The sequence below is a fragment of the Poecilia mexicana genome, unplaced genomic scaffold, assembly GCF_051168715.1.
Source record: "Poecilia mexicana isolate PSO_F unplaced genomic scaffold, ASM5116871v1 scaffold_4, whole genome shotgun sequence".
Lineage (NCBI taxonomy): Eukaryota > Metazoa > Chordata > Actinopteri > Cyprinodontiformes > Poeciliidae > Poecilia > Poecilia mexicana.
Window position 1 is genome coordinate 59,123 of NW_028263373.1, and position 20,915 is coordinate 80,037.

The 20,915-nt window shown below is 37.1% G+C and overlaps 1 protein-coding gene across 1 annotated transcript in view; it reads left to right on the forward strand.

Annotated features, from left to right (window-relative positions):
• Positions 1-2,111: 2,111 nt before the first annotated feature.
• The window catches only part of lrrc7 (leucine rich repeat containing 7), a 53,066-nt gene continuing 34,262 nt past the window's right edge, over positions 2,112-20,915 (forward strand). The window contains exons 1-10 of the mRNA XM_014968678.2: positions 2,112-2,309; positions 7,260-7,377; positions 8,786-8,864; positions 12,079-12,168; positions 13,467-13,523; positions 14,170-14,233; positions 15,257-15,331; positions 15,428-15,572; positions 16,322-16,394; positions 20,624-20,753. Coding sequence (XP_014824164.2) covers positions 2,121-2,309; positions 7,260-7,377; positions 8,786-8,864; positions 12,079-12,168; positions 13,467-13,523; positions 14,170-14,233; positions 15,257-15,331; positions 15,428-15,572; positions 16,322-16,394; positions 20,624-20,753 — 1,020 coding nt within the window. The 5' untranslated portion in view covers positions 2,112-2,120. The remainder of the gene's footprint in view (positions 2,310-7,259; positions 7,378-8,785; positions 8,865-12,078; positions 12,169-13,466; positions 13,524-14,169; positions 14,234-15,256; positions 15,332-15,427; positions 15,573-16,321; positions 16,395-20,623; positions 20,754-20,915) is intronic.

Below are 20,915 nucleotides of genomic sequence, written 5' to 3' on the forward strand. Positions count from 1 at the left end.
TGTCTTATTTCAAGTGGGCTGAGATATTTGCACTAAAAACTAGACAAAAAATATTTGGTAAGATTTTATGTTTTTTCAGTGTAAATGGATTTCACCTGCCATTTAATCTCAGCAGATGCTTTATAGGATATAAGTGATCAAACAAGCATCATGAAGATCAATAAACTAGAGACGATCACTAATGCATCAAAATTAAGGAATTATTGACAAACTAATTAAACTAAAACCTGAATGAAAACAAGCTCATATTTCTTGCTGAAAGTTACTTGTTAGTTAATTTTGTCTTATTTCAATTTAACTAAGTTATTTGTACTGAAAACTAGAGAAAAATACTTGGTAGTATTTCTAGCAGACGTTTATCCAAGCAGTAAATCTCCGGGTTCAACGTCGACTCTGACGATGATTGCAGTTAAGGAAGAAGTCGGGTTGCATCTTCCTCTTTTGCCCCCATGTCTCCTTCTTCTTCACATCTGATGATCGGAGAACAAACTCAGGGCGGCGTGGACGCGGTTTGACCATTGTTCTCTTCAGAAGATCCGGCATTAGAGCCGTTTGGGTTTCGTTTTGGGCGTGAAGCGATAAATCCTGGTGATGAATCCCCACTGGAGGTTGTTAATATGCATGCTTAGCCTACTTCTGCCATTCAGCCAGCAGCTTTTCAAACACAGTTGTGGAACAGAGTGATGTTGTCACAGGATCACAAAAGATCTATTTTAATTATATCTCTGGTCTAATTATACGGCTTGTTGCATGAAAGGAGCGATTGTGTGCGTCTGTCGAGGAGTCGAGCCTCAGCCTGCTTTGAGCTGGGTAACTGCTGGTTTGCGGCGGTTTTCTCTGTCATGCATCTGTTTCCCAGTTTTACACCTCATTTCAAATACATTCTGATTTCACATTTGTGCCCTGAAGGCTGAGTTCACTTTGTTTCCTCTGTTAAAGCTGCAGTGAGTACATATTTATTAAAACTGTCACCATGTTGTGATAAAATGGTGTGAGAAAGAAAATCTGTGACAAAATCAAGCTGCAGTTTGCTAAAATGCAACGGAGGAAGGTCTCAACACTGTCAATCACGCTAGTGTATGCGCTGCTAAGTGTATTAATGGTGGAGAAACAACTGAATCTTCCAGGAAAACATCATCAGTGGCTATGCTAACTAGCTTGAGCATTCAGAGCAGGTTATGTTGTCATGAGCCAGCTGTAGCTTAGCAAAGAATAAGTGAGAGGATGAGAGTGATTGACAGCGCTAAGCCCCGCCTCCTGTCTCCGATTGGTTATTTCTAGTTAGCATTCGGAGAACGCTAACTATAGCGCGATTCTTTTCACAGATTTTCCATCTCATGCAAAGTGACAGTTTCCACAAATGTGTAACAAATATGTTTTTATGAAAGTTACAAACTGCAACTTTGAGGAAAAGTCAGAAATCATATGACCAACGTTTTGCTCTGAGTTGTTCAAATCCAGTTTCCTGTTAGTGTTGAAGATAGTATTTGTATTTGGTTTTCTTTATATTAAAAATGTCATTAAAATCTTTATCCTGTTAAAACCAGTTATAACCAGTTACATTTTTTAAAAAGTTCTTGTTCCACTGGCAGATTATTTCACTTGTAATAAAACATTTTTCCCATGTAATAAGTGAAATAATCTCCCAGTGTAACTGGAACTTTTTAATCAGCATTAGAGAATTATTTACTTAAAAAAATCTCTTAAATTTTGCTGAAAAATTACTTGTGAGTTAGTTTTGTCTTATTTCACTAAGATGTTTTCTCTAGAAACTAAACCAAAATTACTTGGTAAGATTTTGTGTTTTTGCAGTGCACTAAGAGCCAATTATTATAACCAAGTCAGAGTCCCAATGTGATTGTTGTATTTTGATAGTAATATTTTTAATGTGAGAATTTGCACTGAATGAAAGAGTGAAGATTTATTTTTAATTTTAGAGTCAAATGTTGCGTTTTAGTTTATGTTCTCACTCATCAAAAACACGTCAGTCTGAATTAATGCAGCTCAAACAACTCATGGCTTTTAACACCAGCTCAACATTTTTTATGATAATCTTTTGGAATAAATGTGTAAAATTAAACATCTCCCATCTCTTGTTTTTTACAGTGCAGTGTCTGGAGATGACCACCAAGCGGAAGCTGATTGGCCGGCTGGTGCCGTGCCGCTGTTTCCGTGGTGAGGAGGAAGTGATCTCAGTGCTGGACTACTCTCACTGCAGCCTTCAGCAGGTCCCAAAGGAAATATTCAGCTTCGAGAGAACCTTAGAGGAGCTCTACCTGGACGCCAACCAGATCGAAGAACTACCCAAGGTGAGCTCACCTGGCCGCCTGCTCACCTGGCCGCCTGGTCACCTGATCACCTGATCACCTCCTCACCTGGTCACCTGACCACCTGGTCACCTGGCCGCCTGGTCACCTGGTCACCTGATCACCTGATCACCTCCTCACCTGGTCACCTGGCCGCCTGGTCACCTGATCACCTGATCACCTCATCACCTCCTCACCTGGTCACCTGATCACCTGATCACCTCCTCACCTGGTCACCTGACCACCTGATCACCTGGCCACCTGACCACCTGGTCACCTGGCCGCCTGGTCACCTGGTCACCTGATCACCTGATCACCTCCTCACCTGGTCACCTGACCACCTGGTCACCTGGCCGCCTGGTCACCTGGTCACCTGATCACCTGATCACCTCCTCACCTGGTCACCTGGCCGCCTGGTCACCTGATCACCTGATCACCTCATCACCTCCTCACCTGGTCACCTGATCACCTGATCACCTCCTCACCTGGTCACCTGACCACCTGATCACCTGGCCACCTCCTCACCTGGCCGCCTGCTCACCTGGTCACCTGGTCACCTGACCACCTGATCACCTGGCCACCTCCTCACCTGGTCACCTGCTCACCTGGCCACCTCCTCACCTGACCACCTGGTCACCTGGCCGCCTGGTCACCTGGTCACCTGATCACCTCCTCACCTGGTCACCTGACCACCTGGCCACCTGGTCACCTGATCACCTGGTCACCTGACCACCTGGCCACCTGGTCACCTGATCACCTGGTCACCTGACCACCTGACCACCTGGCCACCTGGTCACCTCATCACCTCCTCACCTGGTCACCTGATCACCTGGTCACCTGATCACCTGGTCACCTGGTCACCTGACCACTTGGCCACCTGATCACCTGGTCACCTGACCACCTGACCACCTGGCCACCTGGCCACCTGGTCACCTGGCCACCTGACCACCTGGCCACCTGATCACCTGGTCACCTGGCCACCTGGTCACCTGATCACCTGGTCACCTGGCCACCTGATCACCTGGTCACCTGACCACCTGACCACCTGGCCACCTGGTTCTGCTCCAGTTTCTGCTTCTCAATCTGAAAACATTTTCTATGAAGTCATCTTACAAGTAGCAGCTTTTATCTTGATTAGTGGTTTAACTGTGCAGGTATTTTTAAATAAATTAATTTAATCATATTTTAATTGGAAATCATATATTAACAAATTAAGCTACATTTTCAGTTCTAAAACCCATTTGTGCTGCTGAATTAAGGTGTTATTTAGGTTATTCAACCATCAGGTTGGTGTAAAATGACATTTTACAGATTGGTTTTCTAAGTGTTTCAGGAACTTGTTCTCAGAATTTTGACTTTCTTTTCTCAGAATTAATTTTTTCAGAATTCTGACATTTATCACAGAATTTTTACGTTTTTCCCTGAATTTTTGCTTTTATCTCAGATTGTGAGTTTTGATCTCACATTCTGAATTAAGAGTCATAATTGTGAGAAAAAAGTAAAAAAAAAATAGAAATGTGATCTCAAAACTGAGTTTAGTGTCAGAAATATGAAAATCTCAATTCTCAGAAAAAAAATCTAAATTCTGAGGTCAGAATTTTGAGAAAAAGTCAAAATAAATTTTTTTCTCAATCCTTTCCTGTGGTTCAGATAGAAACCTGCTTGTGGTTGAGGATCCTCCTTCTTTCAGCTCCTTTGGTTCTCAGCTGGAGTCTTTGCCCAGATGAGAGGATTTTAAGCATCTTGTTCATCTGCAATGGGAGGATGGAGGTTTTTCTGGCCCGACCCACTTGGAGGAAACCCCAAAGCAGAGGCAGAAAATACTTTAGGGACTGTTTATCCCCTCTGGTCTGAGAAATGAGCCGGAAAGTGTAGCTGGGGGAGGAGAGAGGATGTTTCCTCTCCTGGATTTCTGTGCAGCTTGGTTAGATATTCATACGTTTGAAAAGACAAGTTAAAATATTCACCTAAAATCTGTAACAAGACTTAAAACATTTCAGTGACCATTCAGTCTCTGCTCCAAAAAAAATCATTAACATTTCCTTCCACTTGTGTTTGGTTCAGTGCAGAAACTTAGTGCACTGAAATTTTATTGGAAATCAACATAGAGGAGCTTGTGTTGAGGCAGTAATTCCTTAAAATTGACGAAAAAGAATAGTTAGTTATGGAAATATTTTGATCAGTGTTAAGGAATTACTGACTTAAAACAAGCCTCTAGCTGTTTGAAAAATTACTTTTAAGTTAGCTTTTTTTTCTTATTTTAAGTGCACTGAGATATTTGCACTAGAATTTACAAAAGAAAATACTCGGTAGGATTTTCTGTTTTTGCAGTGCTGTCCCATTTTCATGCACAGAATTGGGAAAAAACTGCCTTTTTGGGGGGGAAATACTGGAAATTAATTATTTCAAGTCCAGTCCAGTTTTTATTAATATTTCGCAAAGAACTATAATTGTAATTGTATAACCTTTGCTGTTTATTGACCAGGACTCTTTTGAGAAAGAGATTTTTAATTACAATGGCACTGTCCTGGTTAAATAAAATAAAAATAAAAATTGCTTAATCACAAGAAGTCCCAATTAAACGCGCTTAGACTTGATGAACTGTGTGACCCATTAGATGAATAGCTCAGCCTGGCGGTGGCTCGCTCGGCGGCCTGCAGGTCGAGCAGCCGCTAAACGGCCTCCTGATATCTCAAGGAGAATTAAAGGTGCTGTTTATAAGCGGGCTGTCACATGTATTGGTATTCTGTCCTGGTTTAAATGACAAAGATGGTGAATTGGATTTCTAAATTTAGCCTGCTTGGATGGAGACCAACTAATATGTCTTTGTGAGCGGCAGGCCAAACGTGCATTAAACTGAATAAATAAAGAGTCTGCCCGGCCATGACAACGTGTGCCAACATGGTGTTTAGCTGCTGATTGATGGGCCTGTATAAGTGAGCTGGACAGGCCTTTTCATGTGTTTGAGCACGGCCCGGTGCGAGCCATCATCTTCACTTATTTCAGTTGCTGAAGAGCCGGATGTGACTGTGGCAAAGCTGCTAAGATATGGACACTAAAATCAATACAGACGTTCGATTTGTCCACATCAACCAATACATTTACTGTTTAAAGGGAAAGTATTATGGAAAATCAACATTTCTGAGCTTTGCAGCATGTTGTAATGTGATTCCTTCATCAAATACATGCATGATGAGAAATTGTTTAGCAACCGTAGCAACCCTTAATCTGTGCAAAACACCTGAGGGATCCTCCTACAGACTAGCCAGCAGCAATTAGCAAACGCCTGGTGGAACCGAACATCCGCTGAGCTCGTTATGCTTCTCAGAGAAACGCTGGGAAAAATGATGATAGAGGGTTAACAGAGGAGCCATGTTGTGATGACTTCCTGAAGGCGGAGTTTCAGGAAGAACAGGAGCTTCTTAAAGAGACAGAGGCCCAATTTTAAGGCGTTAAATTACAAAGTCAAATTTGGTTTATGTAGCATTTTTATAAACAACTCAAGGTAACATAGTTACTTTATTGTGCTGTAAAATACATTTATTTATTTATGCATCTATTATTTATGTATGTATTTATTTATTTAATTATCAACTTATTTATTTACTTATTTGTTTAATTGTTTATTTATTTTCTGTCATTTTCTTAACTTTTCCATTTCCAAGCCAAAAAGAATACAAATACACCAAATGAACCAATTTCTGCAAATTTTGTTTCATTACAATAAATAAATGCTACAAAAATTGACAATTAAAATTTAACAAGTGAATCAGATTTTTTTTTCTTGCTGAATAAAGCGAGCTCTGTGAACTCGCTTAAAAAAAGTTAATCCCCATTTATGCATCAGGACATTTTTTCAGTCGGTCGATAAAGGACCATCATTATTTCCTCTAAATTTCAGTTCTTCTTTTGATTTGAGCATTTTTGCATAATATATGTCGATGTGCATATTGGTTTCACATCTCTGGAAAATTGCAGAAATTGTTGTATGGATTATGGCTTAGTGTAAATTCAGAGAATCTATGAAATGCTGCAGTAAATTAAATTACCTTAAACCTGGAACAGTGGGGAGACAAAGAAAAAACAACTGAACCAAATGTTAAAATGACCAAAATCTGTTTGGTGGTTTGAAAGTAACAAGTTGAAATTTTGGTTTGTGCCTTTTTGTGAGATGTTTCTTCATTTATTTTTGGGGAAATTGTTAAAGATTTCATCATAACATTCAGCCAATTTCTCATCTTTTCATTTCTTTCTGTGAAGGAATGAAAACTAATTTGTAGCAGCTCTCAAATATAAATTCTTCAGGCTTCCTAAAACACCTGGCAAAGTTTCTACTGAGAGATTATTGTCTTAAAAAATAAGATAAATAAAAAAGTGAGATTTGGTTTTAGAATATTTGTACAACATTTGAATCGGGTTTATATTCGCTTTATTGCATTTTTAGCTACATTTTTTGTGAGAAATATTAGTTATATCATGAACAACTTGTACCTATTTGTGTTCTGTAATATTCAGCATTTTAATGATATTACTAAATTATGCAATACTTAACTCCACTGAGTCAAAACTGTGTTTTAATAAATTAATTTTCAGTGATGCAACATATTTGTTGATGAATTTGGTTACGTAAACAATTTTTTCATGGTATTTAGAAAATTTAAACCCTCAATTTTTTTTTATCAATGCTCTTTTCACCATTATTTGTGCTGCATTTCCTCATAGATGATACTGAATGCTGCTTCTTTTTATTACTCTTTCGTCCTCCAGGGCAACTGTACGGGAAAAATTAAATCTGCATTATTTATGGGAAGAAGCAGCTAAACAGAGCAGCTTATCCAAGCCTGCAGCAAACTTTCAGTTCTCTGTCTGGTTATGTGGCGTTCTGTTTGATGTCTGTTTGACTTCTTCATGCGATTAAAATATTCTTTTGTTCTCCATTGTTTTCTCTCACAGCAACTCTTCCAGTGCCAGGCCCTAAAGAAGCTGAGTTTGCCCGATAACGACCTTTCCAATCTTCCCACCACCATCGCCAGCCTGGTTAACCTCAAAGAGTTAGACATTAGTAAAAACGGTAAGGTGCAAAGACAAATAAGTCGGCTAAACTTACAAAACGGCAGCAACTCTGTGATGCTCAGAACAGATGCTGTAGTAAAATATATTGTAACTGTAGCTCAGAGAAAAGACTTTAAAATGCTGCTGTTACTTTATAAATCACCACAACACATAAAAGATCTGCTGTTGTTATATTAACTTTCCAAACCTCTCAGGTCTTTGGTTCTGGAACCAAAAATGTAGAAACAGCATTCAGCTTCTGTGCACCAAAAATCTGGAACAAGCTTCCAGAAAAACACAAAACTGCTGAAACACTGAGCTCCTTTAAGTCTATACTTAAAACCCACCTGTTTAGAGTTTCTTTTGAACCATAATCAATGAAATCCTCATCAACATATTGATGTGTATTGATGGTTTTGATGATGGTACTTGGCAAAATGTTATGTTTACTGGTTTTCTCAACTGTTGACTTTGTATTTTTGTGCTTTTATGATGTAAAACACTTTGATCTGCTGAAATGTGCTACGGACCCCTTGCATGTTATTGTTTACATCTGGAAATTTCACGCATGCACTCAAATTTGGAGAGAAAAAACACCAGACTTTAACTTGCGGTAGAACGGCTCTGTTCACTAAATGAAACCCGGAGATGTAGGTACGAATAATTAATGCTTTACGCCACAGCAAAGGAAAAAATAATGCAGAAAAACCGTTGAAGAACAACTCAAAACCACTTTTTGTCTCACTCTCTGTGTCAACTAAGCGACACAGAGACTCGTTGCCATAGCAACTGTCAACAACACCACTTTATGTTTCAGGATTCAACACCAAAAAACACCCAAACATTTTCCACACAAAGAACAGAACATTCAGTACGTCACAGTTTTATGTTTTTAGGTTTAATGTTTGTTTTGTGATTATTAATAAGTAATAGCTGTAGTAGATTAGCTATCGCTGCTAATAGCTAAGCTAATACAGCGGTGGTTAATTAGCTAATTTAAACACCTGCTCCACTGATGATCTGTCAGAGCTGGTGTTTAGGTTTCCTGTTTTCATTTTTGTAACTGAACCAAAACACAGAATTCTGCTGCACATCTACATGTTAAGGTTCTCATAGTCATGCTAGCATAACTAGCCTACTTTCCTCGCTCTTGCAGTTTTCTTTCTGACCTTGTTATCTAGTTATTGCAGTGTTGCAAAGCACTGCCTCCCTTTTTATTTTATATGTCAGTACAGTTACGGTTTAGGGCGTTATATTGATAACCTAACAGCAGAAACCAATTCTAATCATCATTAGCCAGCAGCTTTTTGCCTTCCAGCAGGGAGATTGGGGCGGGATCTTGGATGCATGACGTCACACTGCAACAGGTCCATACAAATAAACCTTACTGATTGATTGGAACGTGATGTTATGATTCACTCCAACAGGAATCCAGGAGTTTCCAGATAATATAAAATGCTGTAAAGGCCTGTCTGTGGTAGAAGCCAGCGTCAACCCCATTACCAAGTAAGATCCGAATACTTTCCATCTTTACAAACCTGAATCTTTCTCTTTATGCTGGTTTGACTGAAACAACTGCAGCTTATTGTAATGCCTCTACTTAGCAATGTCGGAAAAGTCTCACTAAAGAACTCAGAAATATCCTTAAAATAAGTTTCTTTAACTTCCTGAAGGAAAAATGTTTATTTAAAACTTGTAGACATAAAACATGTACACTTATAACCTTGATATTGAAGTATGGATCCACCGCAGGGTTTACAAAGTACAAAGTTTTTAAAAGCGCCTAAAAAACTACGCTGTCTGCATTGTGTAGGTTAGAATCACAAAAATCACAAAGGAATGCAAAGATTGACAATTACGAGAAAAAACTGAAGCAGCTTTTGACTTGGATTCGTTTTAGTTAGTTGCCTTGACATTTTTCTTGAGGTTTTCAATTCAGATAACAGTGTTGTGGTACTCGAAGTTGGTCTTGGTCTTAAGACCGGTCTTAAGACCATTTTTTGATGGTCTCGGTCTCGTCTCGGACTCGACTGCATTTGGTCTCGGTCTTGTCTCGGTCTCGGGCTCTGAGGACTCGGCATTTTATTTCAAGACCAGTCAAGACCGCAACTGTGAAAATATCACTAAACGTACAGCATACTGTCCACTTTATTTGTTAACATCTTTGTTTTCAGTGGATGCAAAACGCACCAATTAAAATCCAAGCAACTACGTGTTTCTGTTACTCCCCCCTCCTCCTCCCCTCCCCACCTTTCACTCACACGCGGCGCTCCAGGACACGCGCAGTGGTTTCCTCTCAGCGGCAGAAAATGTTTGTCTAATCGTCAGTAATATAATAGCGCTGCATAAATAGTAAGAAATCCGATGGCCACAGCTAACTCAGCAGCGCTTCGCTTTCACAGACGGTGGGGACAACGTCTAACTTTTTTCGTCACTTAGAAAAGTAGCTCAAAGAAGGTAAGCTCCGTTGACATGATGTTAGCAAAGCTAGCTGTACAGAGACACATAAGCATTGTGATGAAAAATGTTATCACTCACTGTGCTGAATTATTGTGCGGAGGTGTTGACTGACTTGTCGCATATATGGGACAACGCTATGTCCAAAAGTCTGCAATATAGTGAGGTGACATTCAGAAACAGTCGATTCTTCTCCACGGCTCTTTATTTATTAGATAGGACTGGAGTGTCACTCACTGAGAGCCGTTGTTCTATCAGATAGCCATACGCTGTCAGGATAGCATACATGCATTAAGCATTAAGAAATCCGACCGTCAGAGGAGTTGTCAGTTCACCATACGCAGCAAGTTATGATGAAAATAAGTCATTAAATTGTTTTCAATGATAACTATATAGATATACATGTGTTGTCATGGTTTCAAAGTGTATTTAAAGCAGGTCTGGCTGCAGCTGGAGTCAGCTACAACACACGCCCGTGTAAAACTCACTTAACCGCTAAGTCAGGATGCCATACAACTGTTAATAACAAAGTGTATCTACGTCATGATTCTGTGTTGGTGATTAAATGAAATCTTATGGTAATGACGTGTCTGACAGATATAGCCGGTGTTCTATCACATAGCCATACGCTGTCAAAATAGCATACATGCAGTGAGTACCATGCCAGCCCATGCGCATTAAGAAGTCCGACCGTCAGTGGAGTTGTCAGTACATGCGACAAGCTTTGACGAAAATAAGTCATTAAATTGTTTATAATATGATAACTAGATAGATTTACATTTTATTATGTCATGTAGCGCGGGCCGCTGGTCTTGGTCTTGACTCGGTCTCGACTCCCCTCGGTCTTGGTCTTGACTTGGTCTCGGACCCCAAAAGTCTTGGTCTTGTCTCGGTCTCGATACACTCTGGTCTTGGTCTTGTCTTGGTCTCGGGTTAGGTGGTCTTGAACACAACACTGTCAGATAAAATGAATTTTATAGAAAAGTTGCTGTTTGTTGGGCGACTGTGGCTTGAAGGGAAGTTGTGGGTTTAATTCCAGTTAAAAACACAAATACTATATTTGGTCTATTTTCTGGTGTAAACTTGTTAGTACACTTGAAATAAGACAAAACTAAATTTTAAATAACTTTTAAAGGAGCTTGTTTTAAGTAAATAATTCCTCAATATTGATGAAAAAGTGCAGATTATTTAACTTAAAATGTCTTATAATCTGCCACTGGAACTAGCACTTTTTAAAAATCTATATTAAGCAATTATTAATTTAAAACAAGCTTCTATACTGTATGTTGCTGATGAGTTTTACGTTAGTTTTGTCTTTTTTGAAGTATATTAAGATATTTGCATTAGAAACTAGACCAAAAATTTTAGCTCTATTATGACAAATATGAGTTTTTGCTTGTGCAGTGACAATACAATGCACAGAATAAATAAAAACATTTAACCAAACAACTTCCTCCTTTCTGGTAGAATAATGAGTTGAGTTGACCAACTTTACGATCTAAATTGTTTCTTTATGGAATAAACTGTAGAGTTTGTATAAAAACATTATTTTTTTCATGGTGAAGTTATTAAATTACAATTAAACTTTAAAACCAGAGAAAATTACAAATAGACTAACTCTGTTATTGCCTGATCTAAACCCCTATGAATGTAGTTTTTTGTCCCCTTAATCAAATTTAAATAACCCGATTGTTGGTTATTTTTTAAACTAAAACTTGATTGAAGGACCTTTGGATTTAATTTAAACATTTATTTATGTACAGTAAGCCAAATTTACACCTATCTTTGGTTGATTAGGTCTTAAGTAATCTTTTATTTTACCAACATGAATTTTGTAACTGTAACTAAATATTTGGAAGTGGCCCAGTTAGTAGAAACTTTTGATTGCACCTCATAATAATTAATAAAAATATAGACTATGCAGTCTTATGCCCTGTTGGCTCTGTTATGTCCACTCATCAGATCTGCATATTTACAGGAAGTAAACACGTTTACCGCTGGAGTCTCAGGTGTAATTACTGTTGCTTTGTGGTGCTGAAGTGAAGAATGCTGCAGAGGAAAATGCTTCTTGTGTGTCTCTGTGCTGCTTGTGCAGCAGATGAGTCATCTGCAGGCCAGCAGTGGTTAGCTGCTCCTGCTAGCATGCTAGAAACCGATCATGTTTCATTCAGTTGGAGCCGAGTGAAACGGCTCCAGTTGAGCTCATGGTTGCTGTCTTTTGTTTCCTCTTCTGCCGTTTTTCATTGAATTCTTCTCTTTTCAGACTTCCAGATGGTTTCACGCAGCTCCTGAATCTGACCCAGCTCTTCTTGAATGATGCCTTCCTGGAGTATCTGCCCGCTAACTTTGGCAGGTGAATTAACACACAGCTAAAACATAAAATAAAGTAATTTTGTCCAGTTTTTAGTGCAAATACCTTAGTACATTTGAAATGCATTAAAACTAACAAATAACTTTTCAGCAAGAAGCACAAGCTTGTTTTAAGTCAATAATTCCTTAATATTGATTAAAAAGGTCCATTGGCAGTTTATTCCACAATCTACAGCCAAGACGCCGTTACCTAGCAACCCCAGCCCAGCCCAACCCGTCACCTAGCAACCAGGTTCCAGTTCCACTGGCAGTTAGAACATGGAAACACTGTCTTATTATAAGTTAAATAATCTGCCAATGGAACCAGTACTTTTTAATCAATATTAAGGAATTACTGACTTAAAACAAATTCCTATATCTTCCTGAAAAGTTACTTGTAATTTAGTTTTGTCTTATTTCAAGTGTACTAAGATATCTGTACTGGAAACAAGACTGAAAATACTTTGTAAGATTTTGTCTTTTTTGTGTTTTTGGGGGGGATTAAACATTTATTCATTATCAAAGACATATTTTTATAGTTTTTAAAGCTCAGAGCTCAATTTTGTGTTTAGCATATTTCTGAAGATGCCTTCCATGTATAGGATATGCATGAGAATTATGCCCTTGTGGCTAATTTTAAAGCTTATATTTTATATTTAGCTTATATTAAAGCATTATTAAATATGACTATGGAAATGTTGTGGGATACTGACCTTGCTTCTGATTTATAATTTATACAACTTTTTCTCAGTAAAAAAAAAATTGAAGCATGTATGTTATTACTGCACTCTTTTTCTTGGGTTGTTTTATTTATTTATGTTTTTTTTTATAAAATTATCCCGTAAACAGAACAAACATCTAATCTAATTAAAACAAACTCAGTTAATTAGTGAAATTATATTTTTCCAAGTTTATTAAGTTTTGTGGTTACACAAACATAAATACATTACATTTCATAAACTTAATCTAACAAATTAACTCTTTTTTTTTAAGTCGGAGCTCCATTGGTGACAATATTTGTTGAAAAAAATCAAACGCCGATTTCAGGACGGAACTTTTTTTTCACACCTTTTTTTTTTTGCTAAGTCAGTGTTTGTATTTCCTACTCAAGACTGTTGCATTTCTGATGCTTTTCTTTTCACTTGATCTTATTTTTATTTAGTTCTTTTTTGTGTTTCCTCCTTAAGATTGTTGCATCTTTGGATGTTTTTTATTTTAGTCCTTTTTTTGTATTTCCTACTGTTGCATCTGAGTGCAAATTAAAGAAATTATGTTTAGGCTTTTGTTCCGTCTGTTATTCAGGCTCTCCAAATTACGGATTCTGGAGCTGAGAGAGAACCACCTGAAAACCATGCCAAAGTAAGACTGGATGCCATATGTATACTTTACTCTGTGTGTTTGAGTGAAAGAGACAGATGGATTTAAAATAATAATTCTGCAGCTCTCAAACATAAAGAAACTTAAATAAATATTAATATCTACTACTACAGGGATGTCCAAACTTTTAAATTAATAATAGAAACATTAAAATACATTAAAGCAATTCAAGTTGTCTGATTTTTTTGTTGTTGTTTTGTAGAAAATGGATGTTATTTATTGTATATCCAAAACTTTAAAACCTGACTTAGTCTAAGCAAAATCAGCTTTGCAGACTTTTGGTTTCAAAGAAACAAATACTTAACATTTTTGTCATAAAAAAATTATCTTAGTAATACTTTTACTGTATTTAAAATTAAAAGTTGTGACGGCGAGGCCAAATTTGTATTGTATCGGCCACACAAAATCACTCCAAGGGCCACAAATGGCCCCCAGACCCCACTTTGGACACCCTTGTACTAGTATATTTCTATCACTATCACACATAGAAATGTAACTGTCTCTGTTTTGCTTTTGAGAATGCACCCTGAATTTTAGATTATTTTTAAATATAAGGAATCACACTGTGAGAATATGAATATTTAGTAAAACTGAAGTCACAAAACTGTTTCCATTTCCCTCTGGTGAGGTCCATCCACAGACTGACACAGCTGGAGAGGCTGGATCTGGGGAGCAACGAATTCTCCGAAATGGTGAGATCTGATCCACTCATGTTTTAACGCAGATTAGATTACACGTCAGATTGTGAGCTGGAATAAAAGTAAAAAGAGAAGCAACGAGAACCTCTGAGATTAAAGAAAACCTGTTACCATCTGTTTAGACACAAAGAAGAAAACTGCTTGGAGTTCTGCCAAAGTTTGGCTCTAAGATTTTAGGTACCAATCTGTTTGAAAGGGACAAAAAATTGACAAATGAAACTATTATATTAGAGTCTCTGCTGCTTTTTTTGGCTTCAATTTTTCACCGAAAATGCTGAATGAGAAGAAGAATCGTTCCAGTTCCTCGTTTTAGGAAATACCATCAAATGACAGTAATAACCCAATATTTATCTTTTTCATAATGTATTATCCACAGCGACATGCTGAATAGTCATTTAAATGCAGAAATAAAGTAGTGTACTCATCATTTTGACAGTCTGAGGTTAAAACTGCCTGTTATCTTTGTACAGTAAATGTCCAAAATGCTTTTAATTTACTTAGTGAAGAAGGTTTAAATGTTTCAAACAGAAATACTTGCTTCTCTTTTTGTATTTGTATTTCTAGCACTTTGCTTCTTACTGGTGCAAGTCTTTTTTTCTCATAAATTGAACCATTTGCTACACGACAACCCAACCCGAGGAACCATCTAAGGATGGTTCAGATTTTATGGTCTGTCCCTCTTTACTCTTTACTCGACCCAAACTCTTCTATAGTTTATTTGCATTTGTAAACAGATATTTCCAAAAAACCCTCCTCTAGTTGTAGTGTTCGCAAAATTAAATGTATAATGTTATAATCTTAAATCATTCGCAAAATTTAATTTGCCATTTTAAAAACACAAACTTCAACCCAAACAATGCCAGGCCGGTATTTTAATTCTGTTTTAGTCCCGATTTAAAGACTTACAGGCTGCGTTCTCTGATGCTGGATAGGATTTATTAGCGTTTTCATGCGTTTGCTTCTTGTTTTTCCCATTATTTGCATTTGACCGTGTGAAATCCTGTTTTATCTTGTTAGCCAGAGGTGTTGGAACAGATGCACAGCCTGAAGGAGCTGTGGCTGGATAACAACTCTCTACAGTCTATACCTGGGGTGAGACAACTTTCATGTTTTGCAGCAAAATCGGAGCATGGGAGCAGAAATGACACATTGTAGCAGACCTTAACTTGTCCGTCCGCTCTCCTGCAGTCTATAGGGAAGCTTCGCCAGTTGCGGTACTTGGATTTGGCCAAGAATCGAATTGAGACGTTGGATAGTGACGTCTCAGGCTGTGAGGCCTTAGAAGATCTGCTGCTGTCCTCCAACATGCTGCAGCACCTGCCAGACTCTATAGGTACTAAAAATCAACCTGCTTATTATTCACAGTAGTTCCTAAAAACGGGCTGTTGGTCTTTTTGTACCATTTTCTGCCAGTCTGCTACAAATCTGCATATAATTATCTATAGTTATCTAAAAAATGTAAGTGGTAATTTATGTAAATGATTATGTTAACGGGGCAGTATATGTCTTTTAGTTGTACATTATGTTATAATCCTGTTAGCTCATCAAAAACAAACTTGGAGAGTTTCCTTGATTCTTTCATGCATGTTTGAGAAATCTGTTTGTCTCCATGGCAACCAGTCAGCTGTACAAAACGCCTGGGTGGACCTAGCTCCGCCTTTGAGATGTAGCTCCTCCCCCGCTCAGCTCCTTCAGACTAGCCAGCAGCAATTAGCAAACACCTGGTGGAGCTGAAGCTCTGCTGAGCTCATTATAGGAGCTGCTTCTCAGTGAAATGCTGGTAAAAACGTCGTTAAAGGAGCCATGTTGTGATGACTTCCTGAAAGCAGAGTTTTTAAAGAGACAGGCACAATTTTAAAGTGTAAAATATCAAAGTAACATTTCTTTTAGGTCATATTTGTTCTATGTAGCATTTTTAACAACTAAAGTTAAAATAGTTAATTGATTGTGCTGTAAAATGGCACAAAGTGCCTGGAAAACACATAATACTGCCTCTTTAAAGCAAAAGGGATGAAAGTTTTTTGGTGAAAGTTTGTAGTTGCGTAGGTTTCGTATGATCCATGTTTGCACCGTGTGTTGCAGGAATGCTAAAGAAGCTGACCACTCTAAAGGTAGATGACAACCAGCTGACCTCACTGCCTCACACCATTGGGAGGTAAGAAACCACAACAAATCTGACTCTTCAGCTGAAGTCACGTTAGCTTGCAGCAGCGTTCATACTCCACTGAACTTTTTCACATTTTACCATCACAAACTTCAACGTTTTCAGTGATATTTTAAATAATAGCAGTAGCAGACATTTGTATACGGTAAAAACCAAAATCATCCTGATTTTGGTGATGAGCTATTAATTTGAACAACATGAATCCTTTCAAAAATATTTTTTTTCTTTGTGTAAAAAAAAAAAAAAACCTTTATATTGTTTAGATTTTGAGAGATTTCTGTCAGAAACAGTGTTTTAAATGAATAATTTTGTGCTTTATTCAGGTCCTCCAGACTTAAGTCTTCAGTATCAGTACTGTACCAATCCTTTTTGATGCCTCTGGACCAACTTTATGTATAGAAAATGAGGTTTTCTTTTTAGTTTTCTGTGCCAAAATGGCTCAAACTTTTAAAGGTTGGATGTGAACGATTAAACTGTTTTATCTGAGAGCAGTTGGTTGCACTCAATTTTATTTTATGGAATCAGAGTAAAAGAGGCTAAATACACCATCAGCACAAATCCCACTAAAAAAAAGTTAAACTTGTGGTTGTGATGTGACAAAACGTGAAAAGGTTTACAGATTATGAACACCTTAGTAGTATTCTTTGTTTTGCTTTACTTTAAATCCTCCTTCGGCCGACTGTTAGTAGTTTATGAGGGTTTGCAGGTGAAGGGGTTTGTCGTTAATCTTGTTTATTGCTGTGTTGTAATGCTGGCTGATGATTGGTTGGGGGGGTCTGTGTGTTGTGTTTGCTGCCGTGCTGTGGCGTTAGTCCGAAGCCAAAGCAAGGGTGAGTAACAAGAGCCTTCTGGATCCGAGGGCTTGTTCAGAGACAGATGTTCAGCTGTGCTGCAGATACAGAGAATCAAAGCTTGCTGCTACATGCTTCCAATGTGGGGAACTTTTCATGTCTCTAACACTTACATGCAAACATACAAAAGATTCTTATCCGTAAAGTTTTGATTTAGTCTCTAAATATGATTTATGTGCTTCAATAAAATCACTGAAAAACACGAAATTAAAATGGTTGCATGTAAAGTTGCTGCAGTGATATGGATGTACTGAAAAAACTAAATCTTACCAGTTGTTTGGGTTTAGTTTCTAAAGGTAAAGGTAATTTTATTTATATAGCACATTTTCAGCAACAAGACAAAATAAAGTGCTTTACAAGAATTGAAAGGAAATGCAAACAAAATAACAAACCAAAGGAAAGAGCAAAAGAAGAAAAAGCTAATAATGTTGATCCAAAGTATATAAACTAGATACTTCTAGTGCAAATTACAAATAAGCCAAAAATAACTCACCAGTAGCTTTTCAACAAGATATACAGGAGCTTATTTTAATTCAGTAATCCTTTATTTTGGATTAAAAAGTACAAGTTCCACTGGCAGAATGTTTCACAACCGACGGGCCGGCACCGTTACCTAGCAACCCCAGCCAAGCCCAGGCCGTCACCTAGCAACCGAGTTGTAGTTCCACTGGAAGACTATTTCACTTATAACAAGATATTTTTCCATAAGTGTCACAGAAATAATCTGCCAGTGAAACTAGTACTTTTTCATCAATATTAATGAAATATTGACATAAAACAGGCTCTAATATCTTGATGAAATGTTACTTACAAGTTATTTAACAAGTATTTTTTTGTTTCTAGTGTAAATATCTTAGTACACATGAAATAAGACAAATCCAACTCATAAGTAACTTTTCAGCAAGACATATGAGCTTATTTTAAGTAAATAATTCCTAAGCACTAGTTCCACTTGCACATTATTTTACTGACATTTTTCTCATGTTATAATTAAATAATCTGCCAGTGGAACTAGAACGTTTCATCAATTTTGAGGAATTGTACTAGAAACTAGACCGAAAATAATTGGAAGATTTTTCATTTTTGCAGTGTAGGGGTTTTTTTGGGTTCTTTTTTTTGGCGCTCATAATAAAGGCTAAGCAACATTAAATGTATTGTATCTCAAATCTGTTTTCTTTAAAAAGATTTGAGATACAATGATGAAATATGTGGAATGAATCCTGTAAGTCATTTTAAGCTGTTTTTATTTATTATTATTTTAATACATTTATTGACTTACTTTGTTTGTGGAAAGAATCATTCAGTTCTTTCCTTGAATTTTAGAGTTAAACTGAATGACTAGAGATTCAATTAAACGATATTTCTTCTAAGCTGAACATCTTTGCAAGATCTGTATCTGAGCACCCTGAAAGCTTCCTGTCTTCATGAACAAGTCCCAGGTTGTAGTCTTGATAAGTAGTTCTGTAGATTAATTACTTCCCTTTAAAGCTCCTTATTGTTTTGTATCCATTGTTTGAAGTGTTTCTTACCCCTGATGAAAATGATCCCTTTATTCTGTGTCTTTTTTACATTTTTGAATAAGCTACCACATAAGTTTTATTAATTGTTGTGCAGTTTCATACAGTGTGGACTTTTATTTCATTTTTTTTACTTCCTTCAAACCCTTTAAAGAGACATCAGCTTTGAACCACAGATGTCATATTTTAAAGCCAAGTAAAATAGATTAAAGGACCTTCTCTGCTTGTAAAAATGAAATGGTCTCAATGGTGGGTCGATTGAATGTTTCTGCTGACGAATTTCATCAAATACGGGGAAAAAGTTGTGAAATTATCATTTTGTTTTTACTTTGGACTACACTGGAGACAAGAAAGCAGTTACCCCTGTAATTTATTCCTAAAGTAATTATTCCTGAAAATTACTATTTTTCACATACAAAATTCTTGTTTGTTTTAATTTCATGGCTTTTACAGTTTTAGTTTAACATTTTCTATTTTGGGCTATTTTTCATGTGCAAAAATCTGATAATTTTGATCATTTTAAATGAGGGGAGGAGTTAGAAATATGACTTTTAATACTGATGAAAAAATACAAGTTCCACTGGTAGATTATTTCTGTTACACTTATAACATGGGAAAAATGTCCTGTTATAAGTGAAAGAATCTTCCAGGGGAACTAGAACTGGGTTGCTAGGTAACGGGCTGGGCTTGGCTGGGGTTGCTAGGTAACGTCGCCAGTGGAACTAGAACTTTTTAATCACAAATAAGGGATTGTTGAATTAAAAGAACCTCCTAAATCTTGTTGTGGATAATATTGTTGTGCTCAAATAACTGTGAATAACTTGGTGGAACTTTATTGTGGTTTTGAACCTCAGTTCAATTTTTTTTTTGTTGTTGCTAATTTTCACTGGACATAAAGCTACGTCTTGAACTTTACTCCCAACCAGATAGTGACTTCATTTGAAAAGTTAAAGAAAATAAAACAGAAAATTTGGATCTAAAAAATGACATCTTGCTTAGCAGAACCTTTATCTTAATTGCAACCACAATAGGAAACACAAATGCTATTCACTATAAGCTAACCTTGCCTTACACCTCTCCTCTTGTTTCCTCCCATCTCATCTGCTCCCCTTTAGTCAGCATGGTAGTCCAGATGGTCCCGTCTGTTGGGAATAATAGGAGCAGACTAATGTAATGTTAACAGTGGCAGTACGTGAATGTGAAATTATTGTCTCATTAGCATTAGCATGCTGTTACCTCGGTGTCAGGCCACAGAATACACATAAAGGGGAGTCCGATTTTCTACAGTAGATGTTACATTAGAGAAGCTGGGATCTATAAAAATGCAAAAAATATTGTTGACATACTTTACTAGATGATTAATTTCAAGCATAATTTAATAAAGACTGAAACTAGCCATCACTTGGTATTGAAATGCAAATTGAAACTTACAAAAGTTTTAACATTTTTTGTTTTAATTTTTAAAACAAACTTATATAAATTTTCCAGACATTTTACTCAAGTAAGAGTATAAATACTTCATAATAAAATTACTCAAGTAAGAATAAAAAGCACAGCATTGGAAAAATACTCCTAAAAGTACATTTTTTTCAAAACATAATTGAGTAAAGACAACTAGTTACTACCCAACTCTCATTGTGTGTTTCTATTATAATAAAGCAGAATTTTGCAGGAGGCCTAATGCTGATCTTTGATTAGATATCAAAATTATTTTGTTTCCCGTTTCAGTCTTTTCTTAGAATTAATTTCCAGTTTAGACGGGAATAAGATTTTAAAACTGCCACAGACATTCTGCATCTTTCAGAATGACTTTTTTCCTCTTTCTGTCGTGGTCTCTCTTCGTTTTCTTCAGCCTATCTCTGTTGGAAGAGTTGGACTGCAGCTGTAACGAGTTGGAGTCGCTGCCTCCCACCGTCGGCTACCTGCACAGCTTGAGAACTTTTGCTGCAGATGAGAACTTCCTCACACAGCTGCCACGGGAGGTGAGCTAATTCATGTCAACTTTAACGTTGACATAATGCAGGTTAAACAACATGTAAGATATTAGATATAAGATATTAATGTAATCAAAACATAATTAGAAATATTTAAAGGGGACCTACTTTGCAAACATCACATTTTGGACATCTTTGTACTTCTCACTT